This window comes from Centropristis striata, chromosome 1, assembly GCF_030273125.1.
Source record: "Centropristis striata isolate RG_2023a ecotype Rhode Island chromosome 1, C.striata_1.0, whole genome shotgun sequence".
NCBI lineage: Eukaryota > Metazoa > Chordata > Actinopteri > Perciformes > Serranidae > Centropristis > Centropristis striata.
The window spans coordinates 34,911,487-34,929,957 of NC_081517.1; the positions used below are offsets into that span (position 1 = coordinate 34,911,487).

General features: G+C 38.4%; 1 protein-coding gene across 1 annotated transcript; it reads left to right on the top strand.

Annotated features, from left to right (window-relative positions):
* Positions 1-397: 397 nt before the first annotated feature.
* On the top strand, positions 398-15,482 carry LOC131976842 (phosphoribosyl pyrophosphate synthase-associated protein 1-like). The gene is made up of 10 exons (XM_059340022.1): positions 398-1,113; positions 3,736-3,788; positions 3,926-3,992; positions 5,292-5,464; positions 6,430-6,545; positions 6,714-6,769; positions 6,916-7,061; positions 12,509-12,579; positions 13,781-13,927; positions 14,991-15,482. Exons 1-10 carry the CDS (start codon positions 950-952, stop codon positions 15,147-15,149), a joined length of 1,152 nt encoding a protein of 383 aa, XP_059196005.1. The 5' UTR covers positions 398-949; the 3' UTR covers positions 15,150-15,482.
* Positions 15,483-18,471: the final 2,989 nt, after the last annotated feature.

Consider the following 18,471-nt stretch of genomic DNA (forward strand, 5'->3'; position numbering starts at 1 on the left):
AAATAAATGTGCCTTTATTTTATTTATTTACACGTTGGCTTAGTGTCAAAAATGTGTTAATTTAGTTAATAATTTAAGTAAATAAGAAAGAGGGTTATGGGTATTTTAATATTCATTCAATAAACATTATTCATGTTTGTTTATCAACTGGCCCATGGCTTCTTGTCATTTTGTAAACCCTGGGTAAAGCTGAGTATTCCTGCTTTAGTCCCTAAACCCAAACACTGTGGGACAAAAACATCCTGCAACCACCACAGTTTTTGGTCGTTGCGCTTTAATTTTAGGTCATACAAACCCCCCGCATTGATTGGCCAGAAATATATCTGAGTCGCCCTCTGTTATTTCGATCTAGTCCCTGATTGGTTCTCTTTAAAGTCACTCCCTCATCTTATCCACCCAATGAACTGTGCTCGTGGCGTTTTTTCTCTCCTGCTGCGACCGCATTGCTACAAAGTTTACAGTAGCCACATTTGAATGCTAGGCTGCGGAGTTTTGAAGTTATTACACTGTCGCAGCGGCAAAGACAAATTTAGCTTCATTTCAGTTCGTCTTCATGGTAATATAAACCGCTGTGTGTGTTCTGGAGACGATAAAGAGTCAGTGCCCCGCATGGAAACACAGGGCTCAGCTTTCCATCTGCTGTCGATTTAGTGATAGACCGAGTTTTTTTCTGGTCGATGTGAAGGTAGTTGTTGACTCGCTAACACGAGCCCGAGCGTTGCATGTGGAGCATGTGCGCTTTGTTTTTTTAAGTTAATTTACAGTGTGGCGGTCCACAGCTTCAGTAAGGTTTGTATTTTCTTACTTAAAGATGCGTCTGCACGGTGGACGTGCAAACCACCCATAGTTTAGCTTTTAGTGTAGAAACTTCTCTTTAGGTAAATGAAACGGACGATTTTGACGGTTTGGGTAAAAACGTAACCGACTACCACATTGACTCCAAAGCAACATGCCTATTAGGCGTTTTGGAGGTCACAGGTCACTCGTCTCTCACTCTCAAACTCCGAAGCTTTCGTATGGTTACAAGAAAATGAATATTTCAAGAAGTGGTTACCGTGTTTTTTCTGCCAACTCCTCCACCGCCTGTATCGAGTTGGCTAAGAAGATCACAGAGTAAGTATAGCTTAACTTTTCAATACCATCATTAATAATGTTATTTAATGTCTGTATTGTTGAGGATTGGCCTGTCTTTGTTACCTGCCATGTCCCTGACAGTACACCTGGCTGGGAGACAGCTGCAGGTCACCTGAGGCGAGTGGGTGTGTATTGTTTTTTAAATTCAATGCTGTTCAGTTAGGCTACACACACCTAGACATACACTGTAGCCTATGGATATAACAGGGTCAGGGCGAGGCTTACATCACATGATGTGACATATTCCACAACAAGTTGTAGGGAATAAACAAAACTATTAGGCCTAAATTAAATCATGAAGGTGACGCAGTGTACAAGCATTTGTTGTACAAGCCTGAAGTACATGTAAAAACAGCAGTACAATATTTATTTAAATTACACCTATACTTCAGGTGTTGCAAGGTAACTCGTGGGTGGTTGTGTCATCTTGCAAAACAGTTGGGTTATTCCTGTCTGTTACATGCACCACACTTTTGACTTGCCACTTATAACAATAATGTTATACACTTACAAACAAGCCTAGCATCAATACTTCAGGCAAACAATTTGTGGGCACAATTTTCACAAGTTAGCCTAAAAAATTGCTTGCTCAATAATGTATATTTCCCATATAGTCTTTTACACTGTTCATCGTTAGGTGGCACTTATTTCCACCTAAAAAAATTAAGTAATACCTGCTATGAAGCACATGCTGGCCTTGATGGCCAAATCGCTATGCCAGTGGCTTTTCAACCGGAAAAATAACAGAATTTACAATTTTTTTGGCATGAACATGAACCAAGTTTAACACATTGAATGTTGGCACAAAATTCTTGCGACTTCGTGCCATTGTAAGACTCCTTTGGTTAAATCTAAATTAGTATCCCATAGTAAGTCACATCACAGATTACCCGTAACAACAAACTATGCAAATTTCTATATCTTGAAGATTCTTTTGAGTGTTGCCGGGGAAAGTTCAAAAGACTTGTCAGTGAGAATAAATGTGATTACAGGAGCCAACTTTGCCAATTCTGCTCCGTCAAGTGAATAGGCAGGGCACGGATACGCTGGATGTTACTTTGGCAGCCAGGCATTTTTTAATGGGCGATGATTCATCGGGCATTATTAGAAAAGCCTGTGAAACCATGTAAGATGTGTGGGAATGATGTGAACATAAAAACAAAAGGATGTATCTTGTTGTAGTCTGAATTAGCAGCTGACCAAGATCTCTGCAAACACCAATATACTCTCCTGTTTTATGCCTCTTAAAATCCGGGAGCAGCCATGTTTTCCCCGATCCTGTCAGACAGCCGAGCAGAAGTTGCTCACACAGTGAAATAGAGCTCAGTTTTCTCTGTTTGGCAACTTTACAGAACATTATTAGGGAGATTATGTTGCCATTCTGGAGCCAAGTAGAGTTTTCTTGTGGAGCAAAGGTTGAATAACAACAAGGGTGCACAAAATGTTAATGAATACTGTACTAAATATTAACTTTGCATGTGGTGACCATGCTCTGTGTGAATAGATAAATAAATAAATTAAATCAGCGTTATTTTTAAGAACAAGTAATTTCTCACTGAATATGACTAATAGAAAGCAATTTATATGATTTTACTTCTAGGACAGGTCCCATGGCCTTTGATTGTTCTTTTTATTTGCCTACTTAATTGTGGCGTAGTCATTATAGATGAAGGCAATATATCAAATATTGGAACAAGGTCGAGGGATGTAAGCAGGGCGAGGCTGCAGCGGCAGAGCGGCCTGTCTTGCCTAACAGGATCCCTGCTGACTGTTCTGATAAAGCCTCCCACTGTCACCAAGCCAAGTCCTCTCTCATCTGCGGTGTGCTTTAAATGTCTATCAAGGTCATTATTTATAGTTGGCACTGTTATGTGACTGTTTGGTTTTAAAATTAAAAGCATAATTTTCTGCCTGCGGCGCAGCTGTATTCATAATGCCTGGGCTTGTTCAGAGTCTGACTTGATGCAACAGGATTGTTTTGTACGCAAAGTTAATATCAACTTTTTATGTTTGTGCCAAGTGCTTTTTGTGGTTGTTTGTTTTGATGTTTTTTTTTTTTTTTTTAATCTTTGAAGCTGATAGCAGATTAACAGTCTTATTACATTTACATTAGTAAATCTAAAAAAACCTTACATTTTCAGGATTTCGTTTGTGGCTGTGTATTTTTTCTTAAATGTAATAAATTAGCTGCACAGTCACGCAGGTTGCATTTTAGAAATTATCTGTCAAGTCATCCAACAATTATTTTTTATTTAAATTATTGTTTTTAGTCTGCCAATCATTTTTTATTGTCATTTATTTATTGTTTGGTCTATTAAATGTTGAAAAAGTCTCTTTTTCAGTAGGTCTGAACAATTTATTGTCATTATTTTTTACCTATAATAATAATAATAATAATAATAATATTGAATACATTTTTGAAAATAATAGTTGTTATAGTTGTTTTAGCTCTTTTGTTGTTTAGTTGATCCAATATGCTGCCGGTCTCAATAAAAACAATAGTCTGTTAAGTGCTATAACATTTACACACTGCAACTAATGAAACAAGTAAAGGTGCATGTTTGTGTTTTTATCACTCTGTTGCCTGTTTTTTTTCCCCAGGCGTTTGGGCGTGGAGTTGGGCAAGTCTGTGGTTTATCAAGAGCCAAATTCAGGTATGGCTGATGGATATCCTCACATTCGAAACCCTCATTTCCATAATGAAAGTTATGAAGATGTTGTTTCATGTCATCATACTTGACTTTACACTTTAACGTACACTCATTGTCTTTTTTGTTTGTTTTGTTTACAGAGACTAGAGTGGACGTGAAAGAGTCTGTCCGTGGACAAGACATCTTTATCATTCAGACTATTCCCAGGTGAGACAAAAGGATGCTCTTGATGACTTAATGTTCGATATTACATTTAAAAAAGGGAGAATGGCCTGCACTTGTATAGCCTTTTTCTAATCATAGTGACCACTCAAACCGATTTGACACTAAAGGTCAGCATTTAACCGTTCATATGTGTTCTCACACTGGTGGCTCACGCTACCAAGGAGCCACCTGCTCATCAGTAACTTTTCAAATGCATTCATACACGGCTGCAGCTGCCCCAACGAATCATATTGTTGCATTCTTGCATTTACATTTTAGACATTGCCCTAAATTCTTTGGAAAATCAAGGTTGTATCTACCTATGCAAAATTGCAATGGTGTTTGCCAAGTATTTCTGCCCTCACTGGTATACTGCATTTATTATGACCCTGCAACCGAATTAAACAAGTCAAAACATTTCTACTTTACATACTGTGACCCTGGTAAGTTTATCTTTTTATTTTACATTCAAAAATCCTATGGCATCCATTTGTGTGGGAGGCAGTTCACCTTTACAGTACAGACCATTTCCCTTCTACGGGTACAGTCTTCTGTTTGTCCTTGTTAATCAGTTATTAGCTGTGACGAAGAGGAATGCTCTGAAAGATAACCAGAGGTCAAACGAAGGGACATCACATTGTAGGATCTCTGGTTTCAAGGCCAACATGTCTACATACAGTGTCTTGTTTCACCAACAGCTCTTCACCTCTGTAAAAGAGTGAATCAGCCTAGTTGTCAAAATAGCAAACATCATGGTAGTCTATCAAAACCTCACCACAGTGCACAGAGTTTAGGTTTCCAGTCAGTGGAGATATTGATTTTAAAAATGTCCTGTGAGCAGGTGTTTTCTTACTTGTTTTCCTTTCCTGAAATGAACTCTATATGTAGGTTGTGTTCAGCTATGCAGCTAACTATGTGTTTCTTTTGTTGCAACTTGGAACAATTGTGTAACAACACCCAGTAACTTTCAGGGTTATTTTTGGCTTAGGGCTGAGAGGGAAGCTGGTTATGGTAAGGTGGAGTCTAGTAATGGGCCACGTGAAAATAATGAAAACAAAAACAAGTTAGTCTTTGTCAGACAGTGTTTACTTTTTAAGCACAGGTTGAGGGGGTAGATGACCTTGTTAGCAAATATTTAGCTGCTGACTCATCAGTCCTGATCAGCCCATCTGTATACCCTTCCTACCCGTTTGGATCGTCTCTGGGATTCTAATAGGCTCAGACAAATTGCACACCAGCACATTGCTTACACATGTTGTGATATCTAATATAATCTCTTGAACTGAATGTGTTGTTTCTCAGAGATGTCAACACAGCCATCATGGAGCTGCTGGTCATGGCCTATGCCCTGAAGACGTCCTGTGCCAAGAACATCATTGGGGTCATTCCCTACTTCCCTTACAGCAAGCAGTGCAAGATGAGGAAGAGGGGATCCATTGTGTGCAAGCTGCTCGCATCCATGTTAGCTAAAGCTGGTATGGACTTTACTTTAAAACCATTATATAATACAACTAATAAACAGCAAGGCCTGCTAGGGTTGGGTCACACATTACAACTTGTTTGCGACGACTGATCAGAACAAGTTGGACCTGCTCTGTTCTAGTCTATGCATCTGTTGACAGTCTGCAGATAGAATCAAATAGTTTATGGTATTTAAAGATTCAGTGCAAGCTGTTGGCTGCTTCCCATCTTTGTTTTTACACAATGAAATTCCTGCAGCATTTGCAGGGCGGTCTACCCTCAGAACTCCTGTCATTCCAAGTTATTTCTAGTGTAGACGTAAGGTTAAGGCTCCTTCCTTACTGTCAAAAATTTGTGCAAGTTGGTGGGAACAATTTTTATTTATGGTTTGTCTAGTCTCTGTAGGTTTCAGCTAGTCTTCTTGTCTAGGTCCAGACTAAACAATTGCTGCAGGGGGATTCATGTTTGGACTATCGCCAATGTCAAGCCGTTTGTTTACAAAATCGGCCTGTCTTTGCTCCGCTCCACTATCCATCAAAAACACTTTGCTGGCATGGCTATGCATCAGTTTTGACTTAAAAAATGATGTTAGATTCAGGTAGACAAGAGGGTCTCTAATGATTGGTTAGGAAAAACCAAATCCCACAATGTCAGACTAAAAATGGAAATCAAAATGAAACAAGTTGAGCATTGTGTCTGATAACAGGCAACTAGTCTTCAGGTTAGTCCCAAACTTTATCTGCACAGAGGCACCTAGAGCTGTGTGCAAGTCCTGTTGCATAATTTATGTGTTAGACAGAGGACATAAGATGTATTAAATTGCACACCCTTACAAGTATTTTTTTTTCATGTTCCATAGTTTCCGCTGTTGTTCTGGATTTCATGACAATATAGACTTTATGATGCTGCTCTGTAATTGTGTGCAGAAATAAGTTTGGAAGCCCTCCAAACTCATGGGCGTATGTTTTTGGTGTTGCAGGGCTAACTCACATCATCACCATGGACCTCCATCAGAAAGAAATCCAAGGCTTCTTCAGCTTCCCTGTGGACAATTTGAGAGCTTCTCCCTTCCTCATCCAGTACATCCAGGAGGAGGTGAGGCTGCGTTACACTGGACACAGACACAGTCTTACAATTAATGTTTTACTTCACATCCAAAAACGAGACTTGGAACTAATCTATAGTTCATAATATTAATCATTATGTTCGTGCAAAGGCCAGTTTTATGTTGTAGCACATAAAACATTATTTCTCTTTCTTCAGATCCCAGACTACAGGAATGCTGTAATTGTTGCAAAGTCTCCTTCAGCTGCCAAGAGGTAAAAAAAAAAACCCTCACTTCTCCTGCTGTCATAGTGGAAAGTTTAGATCTTTCTGCTTTTTTTATTGCCTGCGTATCTGTTTGCATGTGTTGTGTTTGCCGGTTTCTTTAACTCCTGTATGTCTGTGTATCCGTGTATCACAGAGCTCAGTCCTATGCTGAGAGGCTGCGACTCGGGCTGGCAGTGATGCACGGGGAGGCCCATCAGTCAGAGTTGGACATGGTTGATGGAAGACAATCTCCCCCTTTGTCCCGCACCACCACCGGACACACCGGCCTGGAGCTGCCAGGTAACACACAACACAGCTGCAGCCAATAAGATATTTATGGCACTATTGAAAAACTACTACTGACAATTTAGTTTTATGACTCCTTCTGTGTTACTGTTTGTGTGCAAACAAAGCTGCGTTTCATGTTTATGTTAACTCTTTATAAAGTTACGTCTGTTAATTTATGAACAGAGGTCAAACATGCAAAGTGAAAGCCATAAACTCATCTACAGTAGTGTTCAATATAATAACAGTCCAATGTGACTAACCAGATTAATCCAGGTTTTTATTATATGTTTTATTGCTACATGGCAAACAAGGTACCAGTAGGTGCAGTAGATTCTCAGAAAACCAACAAGACCCAGCATTCGTGATATGCACGCTCTTAAGGCTGTACAATTGGGCAATTAGTTGAAAGGGGTGTGTTAAAAAAAAATAGCAGTGTGACATTCAATCATTGTCATCAATTTTGTGAAAAAACGGGTGTGAATCAGGTGGCCCCTATTTAAGGATGAAGCCAGCACTTGTTTAACATGCATTTCTCTTTGAAAGCCTGAAGAAAATGGGTCGTTCAAGACATTGTTCAGAAGAACAGCGTACTTTGATTAAAAAGTTAATTGGAGGGGGGAAAACGTATAAAGAGGTGCAAACAATTATAGGCTGTTCAGCTAAAATGATCTCCAATGCTTTAAAATGGAGAGCAAAACCAGAGACACGTGGCAGAAAACGGAAGACAACCATCAAAATGGATGGAAGAATAAGCAGAATGGCAAAGGCTCAGCCAATGATCAGCTCCAGGATGATCAAAGACAGTCTGGAGTTACCTGTAAGTGCTGTGACAGTTAGAAGACGTCTGTGTGAAGCTAATCTATTTACAAGAATCCCCCGCATGGTGGCGCAGCATCATGATATGGGTATGTTTCTCCTACTATGGTGTTGGGCCTATTTATCACATACCAGGGATCATGGATCAGTTTACATATGTCAAAATACTTGAAGAGGTCATGTTGCCTTATGCTGAAGAGGACATGCCCTTGAAATGGGTGTTTCAACAAGACAATGACCCCAAACACACTAGTAAACAAGCAAAATCTTGGTTCCAAACCAACAACATTGATGTTATGGAGTGGACCTTAATCCAATTGAGAACTTGTGGGGTGACATCAAAAATGCTGTTTCTGAAGCAAAACCAAGAAATGTAAATGAATTGCTGAATATTGTTAAAAAATCTTGGAGTGGAATAACAGCTGAAAGGTGCCATAAGTTGGTTGACTCCATGCCACACAGATGTGAAGCAGTTATAAAAAACTGTGGTCATACAACTAAATATTAGTTTAGTGATTAACAGGATTGCTAAATCCTCAAAACAAAAAAGTTTGAACAAAATAGTTTTGAGTTTGTAAAGTCAACGGCAGACACTGCTATTTTTTTAATACACCCCTTTCAACTAATTGCCCAATTGCACAGCCTTAAGAGCTGCATATCACGAATGCCGGGTCTTGTTGGTTTTCTGAGAATCTACTGCACCTACTGGTACCTTGTTTGCCATGTAGCAATAAAAAAATATACTAAAAACCTGGATTAATCTGGTTAGTCACATTGGACTGCTATTATTTTGAACACTACTGTACATCCTTTGCTGTGTCATGGTGACTATTCATTTGTAAAAATTAACAAGCATAAGTTAAGCATAAGTTTTGCATAAGTGTTAAAGGTCCAATATTGTAAAAAGTGACATTTCCAATCTGTTTTTGATGATAAAGCAGATCGCATTGGTATGTTAATACTATTAAAGTATCAAAATGCTTAGGGCATGTGTTCAGGAACTGTTCCTTTGACCAAAATACAAGTATGAACCTAAAATCAGCTTAATATGCCCCCTTTAAGTTTGGAGTAGCCATACCCTTGAGTGCAACTGTATTGTCAGTGTAATAAATAGTTGATGGATTTTAATTGGAGTGTTTCCACTGCAGACAGGAAACTTTCCTTTGATACAACCTGCGCCATGTCAAGGCTTTACAGCGTCTATAAACCTGTCTTGGCCAAATGCAGAGAAAATGTAACTACCCACCATTTCAGCCTTTTTGTTGGTTGACATGGAGAGCTAATTTTCAAGCAGGGAATTTAGAGTCACTGAGTTTCCAGCTGTTTTTGTCAGACTGTTTGATGCCTGAATGCCGCGGTACATTAGTACACTGCTGCTGTGTGTGTGTCTGTAGCCACAGAAATCCTAAACCAAAATTTGGTTCCTGTAGTTGTCAAACAGAATAGATGTCTTGGGATATTTATTTTCTTGTCCTTTTTATGAGCTCCAAATACCTCTGTGTGAGTAACAGAGCTGACCTTAAGTCACAGTTTCAGTCTCCTTTTAAAGCTGCCTAAAATGGCCAGCTTAAGACCAGAGTAATACCCCTGCTGACCCTGCAGTGGCACACACACAGACACACACACACACACACACACATACACGCACAGTTTTACGCGGTGTGTTTCAGGGCAGCCCTGCCCCAGGCGTTGTTGTAGCCAGCTGTGAAATACTGCAGGCTCTGACTGACATTGCCCCTGTTTTCTTCCACTCCCAGATTTATTTCCCTTCTCATCTCATCTTGTTCTTTGTGCTGTCTTTTCAGCTGACTTAACCATCGTCATCCTTCTCCCCCCTCAACTTGGAAATGTATTTTTTATGCCAGCCTTCTCTTTCTCTTCTCCAGCAGGAGCTGAATCACACTCATTCCTGCTCTCTCTCTCTTTCTGCCTTCACACATGCATTGATCACGTGAAATGTCAATTCATGGTACAGAAAGGTTTCTCGGCCCTAAACACAGCCTCTCCTCTGAAAAATGATGGAAACTGGTTTTGAATATCACCGATGTGCTCTGTAATGTTTTGTCTGTTTGTCGTGTGTCTAACTGTACATCAATATTTTCTCTACGTCCTATCTTTTGACGACGCAGGTGGCAGACATCATGTCCCATTCCCTGGGATAGAGCTCCCAAGTATGATCGTAACGCTTGAATCCATTTGTGCTTTCTTCTGATGCTTTCCTGCATGAAATGACTGAATGAGTTACTGAGGGCTTCCAGTAGATTTCACGTGCAGACATTCAGGAATCAAAGTGACAATAATCCTATACTGTTAATTGTATCTCTGTTCCATCTTAGATAAAAAACAAAACCCTTACTCCTAAAATATTTCCATAAACAACTACAGTATGTGGTAAAGTTTAGGTAGTAATAATGGTTTGGGCAATGAAAACCTTTTTTATTCACTTACCCTTCCAATGTGTATCCAGAGTCTCACTGGGATAAACTGCATCCCTACAACCCAAAGGATAAGCGGGTACAGATCATGAATGGGTGGACCAAACATTGAGTAATTTATAATAATTACCATGGTTGTGTATGGGCAAGACTGTTGCAATATGATACCATGATACAGGCATAATGTTTAGGACATTATAATAGTATAAAATACACACCATCATATGCTTAAAGTCTGACTTAATATCACTAAATTTTGTATATTTTTTTTGCAGTGAGTTCTTAAACAGTTTTTGTAAAATCCAACATCACAGCACTACTTTTTGTGCAGTCTGTCTGCTACGAATCTGATGTAAAATATTAATGAATATCTGTATTGCTTTTGAAAAAAATCAATACATTGTCATGTAAATAATATTGCACTACTGTGTAGATCAATATTTTCTAGCTCCCTTAATTACTCTACTGACTCTGTTGTAATGAAAATGGTTACAGCACATCTATTCAATGGCCATTTATTCAACCAATTAATGCAGCAAAAGAAGAGCTGCCTTTCACTACATAAAAAACTAAATACTGTATTTGTCGGCAGTTCACTGCACTGCAATTTCAGATCTCTGCATGCATCAACCCTGTGCAGCGAAACTATCAACTCATTTTGTTTTTGTCTCCTCCTGGAGTTAAAGTTGGAGTTAAATTTAGGTCAAACATTGCTTGTTCTTAGCAAGCACTTTGTTTTGTTTACAACAGATCTGTTCAACAGCTGGGGCATGTTCAGATTGTTTTTCAGTTGAACTTGCCATGTGAATTTACATCTGGGACGATTTCTTTTCACAAAGACATTTAAATGAATGAGGAAATGAAACACGTGGAGCATGTCTGTCCCATAAAAGAATGCAGTCAGAGCAGAAACAAAGCCACCAAGTTGCTTAGATCACATATAGATAGTGTATTGTAGATAGAGATAGATAGAGTATGTTTATGCTAATCTTTCGGCAAGGGAAAGGTGAAAATGGAATGTTTTATTATCTGTGCTGAACAGTCCAGATGCATTGAAACACACTTGGATCAGGAGATGAAAATTGTTTTCCCCTAAGTGACACTGATGATTGTTGGAAGCCCTTGGTCTCATTTTCTCTCAGTTGAAATGAATTTGGTTCTTGTCGAGTTAAGAATGAGAAACTGTAACATGGATGGTATGATTTATGTTAACTTAGTCACTTCAGATGTGTTATCCACAGGCTGCTAAATATTAAAAAATTAAATAAAAATTTGCCTCAGTAGAGACATTGAACTGTTTGTAATTGAATATGATTATGTATAGCAATTCGTGCTAACCCATCTACTCGATTAAGATTATGAAATTACATATAACTTGGTTCACAATTGATGATAAATCTAGAAATTGTAGTTATTAATTGCTTAACATGAACATAATCATGCCAAGTGGTAATACCTAGGTCTGACAGTCATGATATGTTTAAAATTCTGCTAATGTTTTCCATTTTTTGCGACTTTTTGCTTGTATTTTCTTTTGTTTGGAGAAAATAAATTGTGTTCAGATTCTAGTTTCTCAAAAAAGTTCTACATTTTAATTCTTTTGCACAGAGGCCTTGCTGGATGGTCTTGATGTGATGGATTTGGGATCTGGTCTCTGAGTGTGCCTTGCTGTTTGAAAGAAGGTTTTTGGCAAGCTCAGAGCCTCAGTGTGGGGGGACCCTGCAAGTCAGACGTGGTGGGTTCTAGACTCGGATCGATTATTACTTGAAATCCCAAAAACTTAGGATATTTTAATATTAATGGCGGCTTTGGGAGAATTCAATTTGGGGGCTTATTGATTAGCTCCAGTCAGTCAAAATCAGTGATTTTGTTCGTAACATCAATATTGGAATCTAGTTAAAAACAGATTACAAATAATGATCGGTCCTGCTCTGCATCCACTTCAATCGACTGCTAATCCAAAAGCAACCACATGCAATTGCACCAGCAGTCTGTAGTGGGCTGCAGTTATTGAACTGGTGCTGTGGTAGCTGGAAGCTTGCTGGGGTTGAGCTGCCTTGCATGATGTTTGCAGGATTTTAACCGAATCCCTTCTCACCAAATCTCCCTTAACTTTCCCTTGCCTCAAGAATCAGTTCCTGATTGGGGCTGCAGAATAGATATCACTACTTCTCCAGAAAGTAATGCTTTTTCATTTGTGTTTTTCAGTCATGATGGCAAAGGAGAAGCCACCCATCACTGTTGTTGGAGATGTAGGGGGAAGAATCGCCATCATTGTTGTAAGACCTCAATCTTTTATGCATTTAAGGTCTTCATTCCTCATAATCAAACATAGGATCTCACAAGACATATGTCCTGATAAGATGCAGCGTGAGGTGTTTTGTAGTGGGGTTATATGAGGTACTTAACCATAGTCAGTGTGTTCCCTACAGTAGGTGGCAGCCAGCACAAGCCCAGTTTGGAGAAGCAGGCAGGAGTACCTGTTTACTGCTGTGGATGGGGTGGCTGAAAATGTTGAGCCATTTTAGCCACCCTTCCTGACTGGGAACTGAAGCAGATATATTGCTCTCTTCAAAGCCACCAGAGTCCTTCAATTAAAATCAGTAATTTTATCTTGCAGAACAAAGGAGATGGTCTACCTCTGCCTGGATTTGTTTGTGTCACCAAAGTCACATAATAACAAACTGATCAAAGTAGCAGTAGACCAGCAACTCCACTGTAAAATTCTCCAGTGTAAAATTACTGTTTTTGTCAAATGAGTCTGGTGGCTTTGAAGGGAGCATCATAGATGGATATATTAGCTTCAGTTCTCTGTTGGAAAAGGCTGTCTGATGGCACAGTTAAGCTGGTAAAATAATCTATATAAAGCCTTTGCTTGATTAAAAAAGTTTTTTTTTTTTTTTCAAGATGGCTCAAATTCCTTTACCACTTCCCCCCAGCCACAGAAGTACATTGCTTAGCTCTAGTGTCATTACTGATGCCTGCTTCTCAGAACTGGGAGCGTCCCTACCACCATCTTACTGACTCTGGATAAGTACCTCATACAACCCCACTTGTAGAGAATCCTATTTGTCCTTTAAAGTTAACTTATTGGGGGGATTGTTTATATGCAATTTTGTGTGACAGATTATTTTCCATGTGGCATTTGTTAGTTGTTATACTGCTACGGTCTTGAGGAGAGTTCATTGCTGATGTTTCTCATCAGCGGGAGATCACCACAAAACATCGCAGCAAGGCCAATTACTGTATTTATAGTGGGGTTTTTGTACTCAATCAGATTCATGTTAGTCATTTGACTTCCCAAAAATCTTTCCAGAAATGTCTCTGATTTCACACTGCCGCATGTTGAGCCACAAAAAAACAAGCCCACATCTTGATAGTCAGTTTTACAGCAGTCTAAATGCATGCATTTTCCTTTTTCTCTTTTTTTTTAAACCTTTTTTTTAATGTGTGATCCTAACCCTGTGGCTACTTTCTCAGGATGACATCATAGATGATGTGGACGACTTTGTTGCAGCAGCAGAAATCCTGAAGGAGAGAGGAGCCTACAAGATCTACATCATGGCTACACACGGCCTGCTGTCTTCAGATGCACCCAGACTAATAGAGGAGTCTGCTATTGATGAGGTAAAAAAAAAATCAGCTTACATGTCATGCTATTTATTAGTCTAGAGTGTAGGGAACTAGTATAGTTCCTATATGAAACTGCTCACAACAAGGTCTGTTATCGTGAGTAATCGGGTCATGATTTCTGGTAAAAACAACATTACTATTTTGACGCTTTGAGCACCAGAAAGGCAGTGCCGTATACTTACATTATATTCAAGAGAAGGCAGATGTTTCTACAGCCAACAACAGTTTGCAACTCACACCAAAACAACCTAGATTCATATATAGAACTATAGTTAACTGGCAAAATGTGTATTTTTTTTTAATGTCTCCTTTAAACATGGAAATTATGTCGAAATTAGGAAATGTTGACCTGTAACTACATTCAGTCAATTTATCGAATTATTATTATTTTAAGAGATATAAGCAGAAGCTTTTAGTGTAATTCAATCACTACATTGATCTTGTTTGTGCTGATTATGCTGATTTTATTTATATGTATATATATATACATATGAAAAAAGTAATGGTTTTGTGATGTATCCCATATTTATTCATGCTCAGTTAGTAAGACTTTATGCTTGTCCTTCATGGCTCATAACACAAACATAATGTCAGACAGACTTGAACTTAAACAGTGTGATATCCTGTTTAGTCTTGATTTTTATCAGACTTGATTCTTGGTACTACTTCCCTGAATCCAGCCTTTCATCAGCTGTATTGGCAAAATGTGTGAGTGTGAGGAATGGCTTTGATTACTTCCCATGTCATGAGTAGTAAGTTTTGGCATTAAATAAACTATTCCTCGAACCAAGTGGCGGGATTGCTTACATGCAGAGTTATTTGATTATTTAATTTCCAATGGCATTTGTCACGCATGTGCTATTGCCAAGGCACGTATCACTTCCAGCAGCGACCAATCAAATGCTCATGTTTAGAGTTAGAGATTTACATAGTTGTAGGAAGTAACGTTTTAGTTGCTTGGGCAATGTTGGCTTGAGAAGAAGTTGTAGTATTACCTGTGAACCTAGACATAGTTTTGAAAAACAAATACACTAAGGTTGCTCTATTGCACCCACAGGTGGTGGTGACCAACACTGTTCCTCATGAGGTGCAGAAGCTGCAATGTCCAAAAATCAAAACTGTGGATGTCAGTATGATCCTGGCTGAGGCCATCCGGCGCATCCACAATGGAGAGTCCATGGCCTATCTGTTCCGCAACATCGCTGTGGACGACTGAGGCAACACACACTAACATTTACATTCCTGCACTTAGACACACCGATGACCAAGAATAAAAAGATATCCAGTTTTTGCTTTAACCTGTTGTTTTTGTTTTTTTCTGCTGATGAACATGTTGACAGAAGTTGGATGAATCCACTGTAGGTGACATATGAAGTATCTCAAACTCTGCTTTATTCCTCTGATATGTTACATAGTGGGACTGTGCAAACAATGAAAACTTCCTAATATGCTTCCTACCATCTGAAAACCTAAATAGCACAACATAATGTATTATGTGCAGCCTCTCAGGGCCCTGCAGAATTTGGCAAATAAAACAATTCTTCTTTGATGGGTAATGTTCTGTCTTGTTTTTAACCATACAGAAACAATTGCATGAACTGAATAAATTGACCGAATGAAGCACAGAAACACAGCTGCCAAACACCGTTAGGTTTGCATTTTGATCTGGAAGTATAAAAACGTTTCTGTAACGGACAGACGTTTACAGTAAAGCGGCTTCACACCTGAAAATAAACTTTCAGTCGCACTTTCAGTCACCGCTGAGCCTGCTTGCTTTGTGAAGCATGACATGTCAAACTGCAGTGTTCAGCTACAGTTAGATGAAAATGACCATCGTAAAGCTTGTGCCAAAGTGCTCTGCATTGAATGAAAGTATCAATACAGTATCATATCCAGAATTTCATAGTAGTTGAGATTTAGAGACACCGTTCACTTTTATATTTGGTTTATTTCAAACATGTAACAAATACAAGAGGGAGCATAAGTAGCAAAAAACAAGAATAACCAATAAATGATCAGTAAATATGTACAGCAAATTCTCAAACAAATAAATATTACATGTCTAAAAATGAGTAGGAAGAAAGATATATCATACTCATTTTCTACAACTTAAATAATAAACTCAATATTATACATTACCATAATACGTATGTATGTATAATATGTATCCTGTACAGTATAACTTTAACTGTTTGACTGGGTGTTACGCAAATATAACTTTTATAATTAAAAGTTCCTACTTTATAAACATATAAAATCAACATGCAGCATGTCTCGATGCTCACAGAAAATACAAACAAATATTTAAAGGGGTAGATATAATTTTCAAGTTTGATGCAAAAATAAAAGGTGACCAGTTATGATTATGATTTTCTCCACCACTGTCAGTATACAGTATGTAATCACATACAATCAAATTAATCAATAATTATCACTTTTTCAGTGATATTTTACAGATAATTCAATTGTGAATATTTTAAATTGTTCTTTTCATTCATAAATTTGAATATGTGACAAATAAACAAGTTTATACCACACACTGACATATGACCCATAAATGCTCAGTCAGAGTTAAAAAAGGCATGTGACACTCTGCAGTTATTTTAACTTTTCCACCGAAAACAAGCCTTCCTTAGAGTACTTATTATTTGCCCGCATAGACACAGAAGCTGTGTCCTGCTGTGTTCTGCCCAGGACCCTGAACTTGTTCTAAACGCCTCAGAGTAGCTTTAATCTGCTGAGGAGCTTTGACCAAGTCCAGGGGCAAAGACATATGGGAAATGTCATAATTGTATAAAAGGCTTCCCCTCACTACAGCTAAAATGGTAGCGTTTGTAAAATTACTGTCCAGATATCCTCACATAACGCTCTCAGACTTACATTAAAGTAGAACTGCGTTTCGAGATGACAAATCCACACACACCTGCTTGACTGTGAAGCTTCGAGGCCTCCTTCCTTTCGCAAATGAACATGAGTGGAGTGCGGAACAATGTTTAAATGTGGACTGAAAGAGGAACTGCCTGCAAACGTTAACCCGGCCACTTCCTCAAATTAAAACAGGAAACTTGGTTCAGTCTAATCTGATGGAGTGGAGTGGGGGGTGTGTGTGCGTGGGGTGCTCGGACCTGAGCACTTCAACTGTCTCAACTCGGCAGGTTGCATTTAGGGGAACCATGCACAGCTAATACAGGAACTGCACCATGATCCGTTTTGTCAACCGGTTGGACAGCAGTGCTGCTGAACTATTAGTATTCAAATTTGTGATGCTAAGAGGTTTATTTTGCTTAACTGACTGCTGTTCCCTCAGGCCTAGAGCCAGTTAGCAGAGTTGACTCTTGTCTACTTAAATGGGATGTCTCACTCAAAGTTAAAGCGTTGTGATATGATATTATCCGAATGTTTCAGTTGTTGACTGTAAGCTAAAGTGTGTTTTAAGGTTCACAAAGCCAGTTCTAATAGACAGTAGACTTCCACGGTTTATGTACATGCTGTCAGTCAATTAAATCCCTTCAGAGTGATGATGTCAAATAACATCAACACACATTTATTTATATTTCAGGAAACTGATGAATGAGGTCATGCAAAACTATCTGTCTGGATATTTTTATGAAATTAAAAAAAACAACCTTTCAAAACGGACATATTGTACACTGGGATATCTCCAGTTTAAGTGAATGTCATGTATGATTTTCACCAACAGATGGCGACAGACATCTCTTAAATGCTGTTGGATCGAGGCAAGCCTTATATATATATTATTTATGCAATCTATGGTTAAAACATCTAAAGCCCAAACTCCTGATATCATTCCAAAAAATGAATATGAATAGAAACTAGAACAGCAAAGGGAATTATATTCCTGGCTCATTTTGAGTTATTATGTCACATTTTGAGAGTCCGTGTAAATGGTTGGGACCCCACCCAAAAATAACCAGTATTTAAGGTTTTGTAACACATGTAGTGCATTAAAATGTAGCTGTTTCGTAATGTTACTGTTTGATATGCCACAAAAACAGTTTTATCTTCTTAACAGGACATCAGAATGGCTTTGTCCTGAAAAAAAAAATGGGTTTGCTCAAACAAATTTTATTCCAAGTGACTAATTTCCGTGCTGTAGACATATCTCCAGACCCCATGAAGAAAGCAAAGTAACTTTCAAATATATTTTGCATTCATGTAAAAATAACTTTTTGGGTGGGCAGGTATATATACTAATCAAAACTATTGCAACTTCAAACTGTCGTGCATGTGTAAATGTGTTCAGATAACTGTGAAAATGACAGCAGTCCTACAGCACAGTACTATAATCACAGTAATGTGGCTGTAAAATGGTATTTTTGCAACATATTGACCTTGATGTGTTTTATCTATGTTCTGTAAATGTTCATGTAATTACTCAATTTATAATTTACTTATAAAAACTTACTTCCCCTACATGATCATTTGCTTAAAAGTGAATGTGTCTCAGCAATTCATACATAGTCTATAAATTTATCAGCAATATCATACAACAAATTTCACTTTTTTTGTGCTTATAT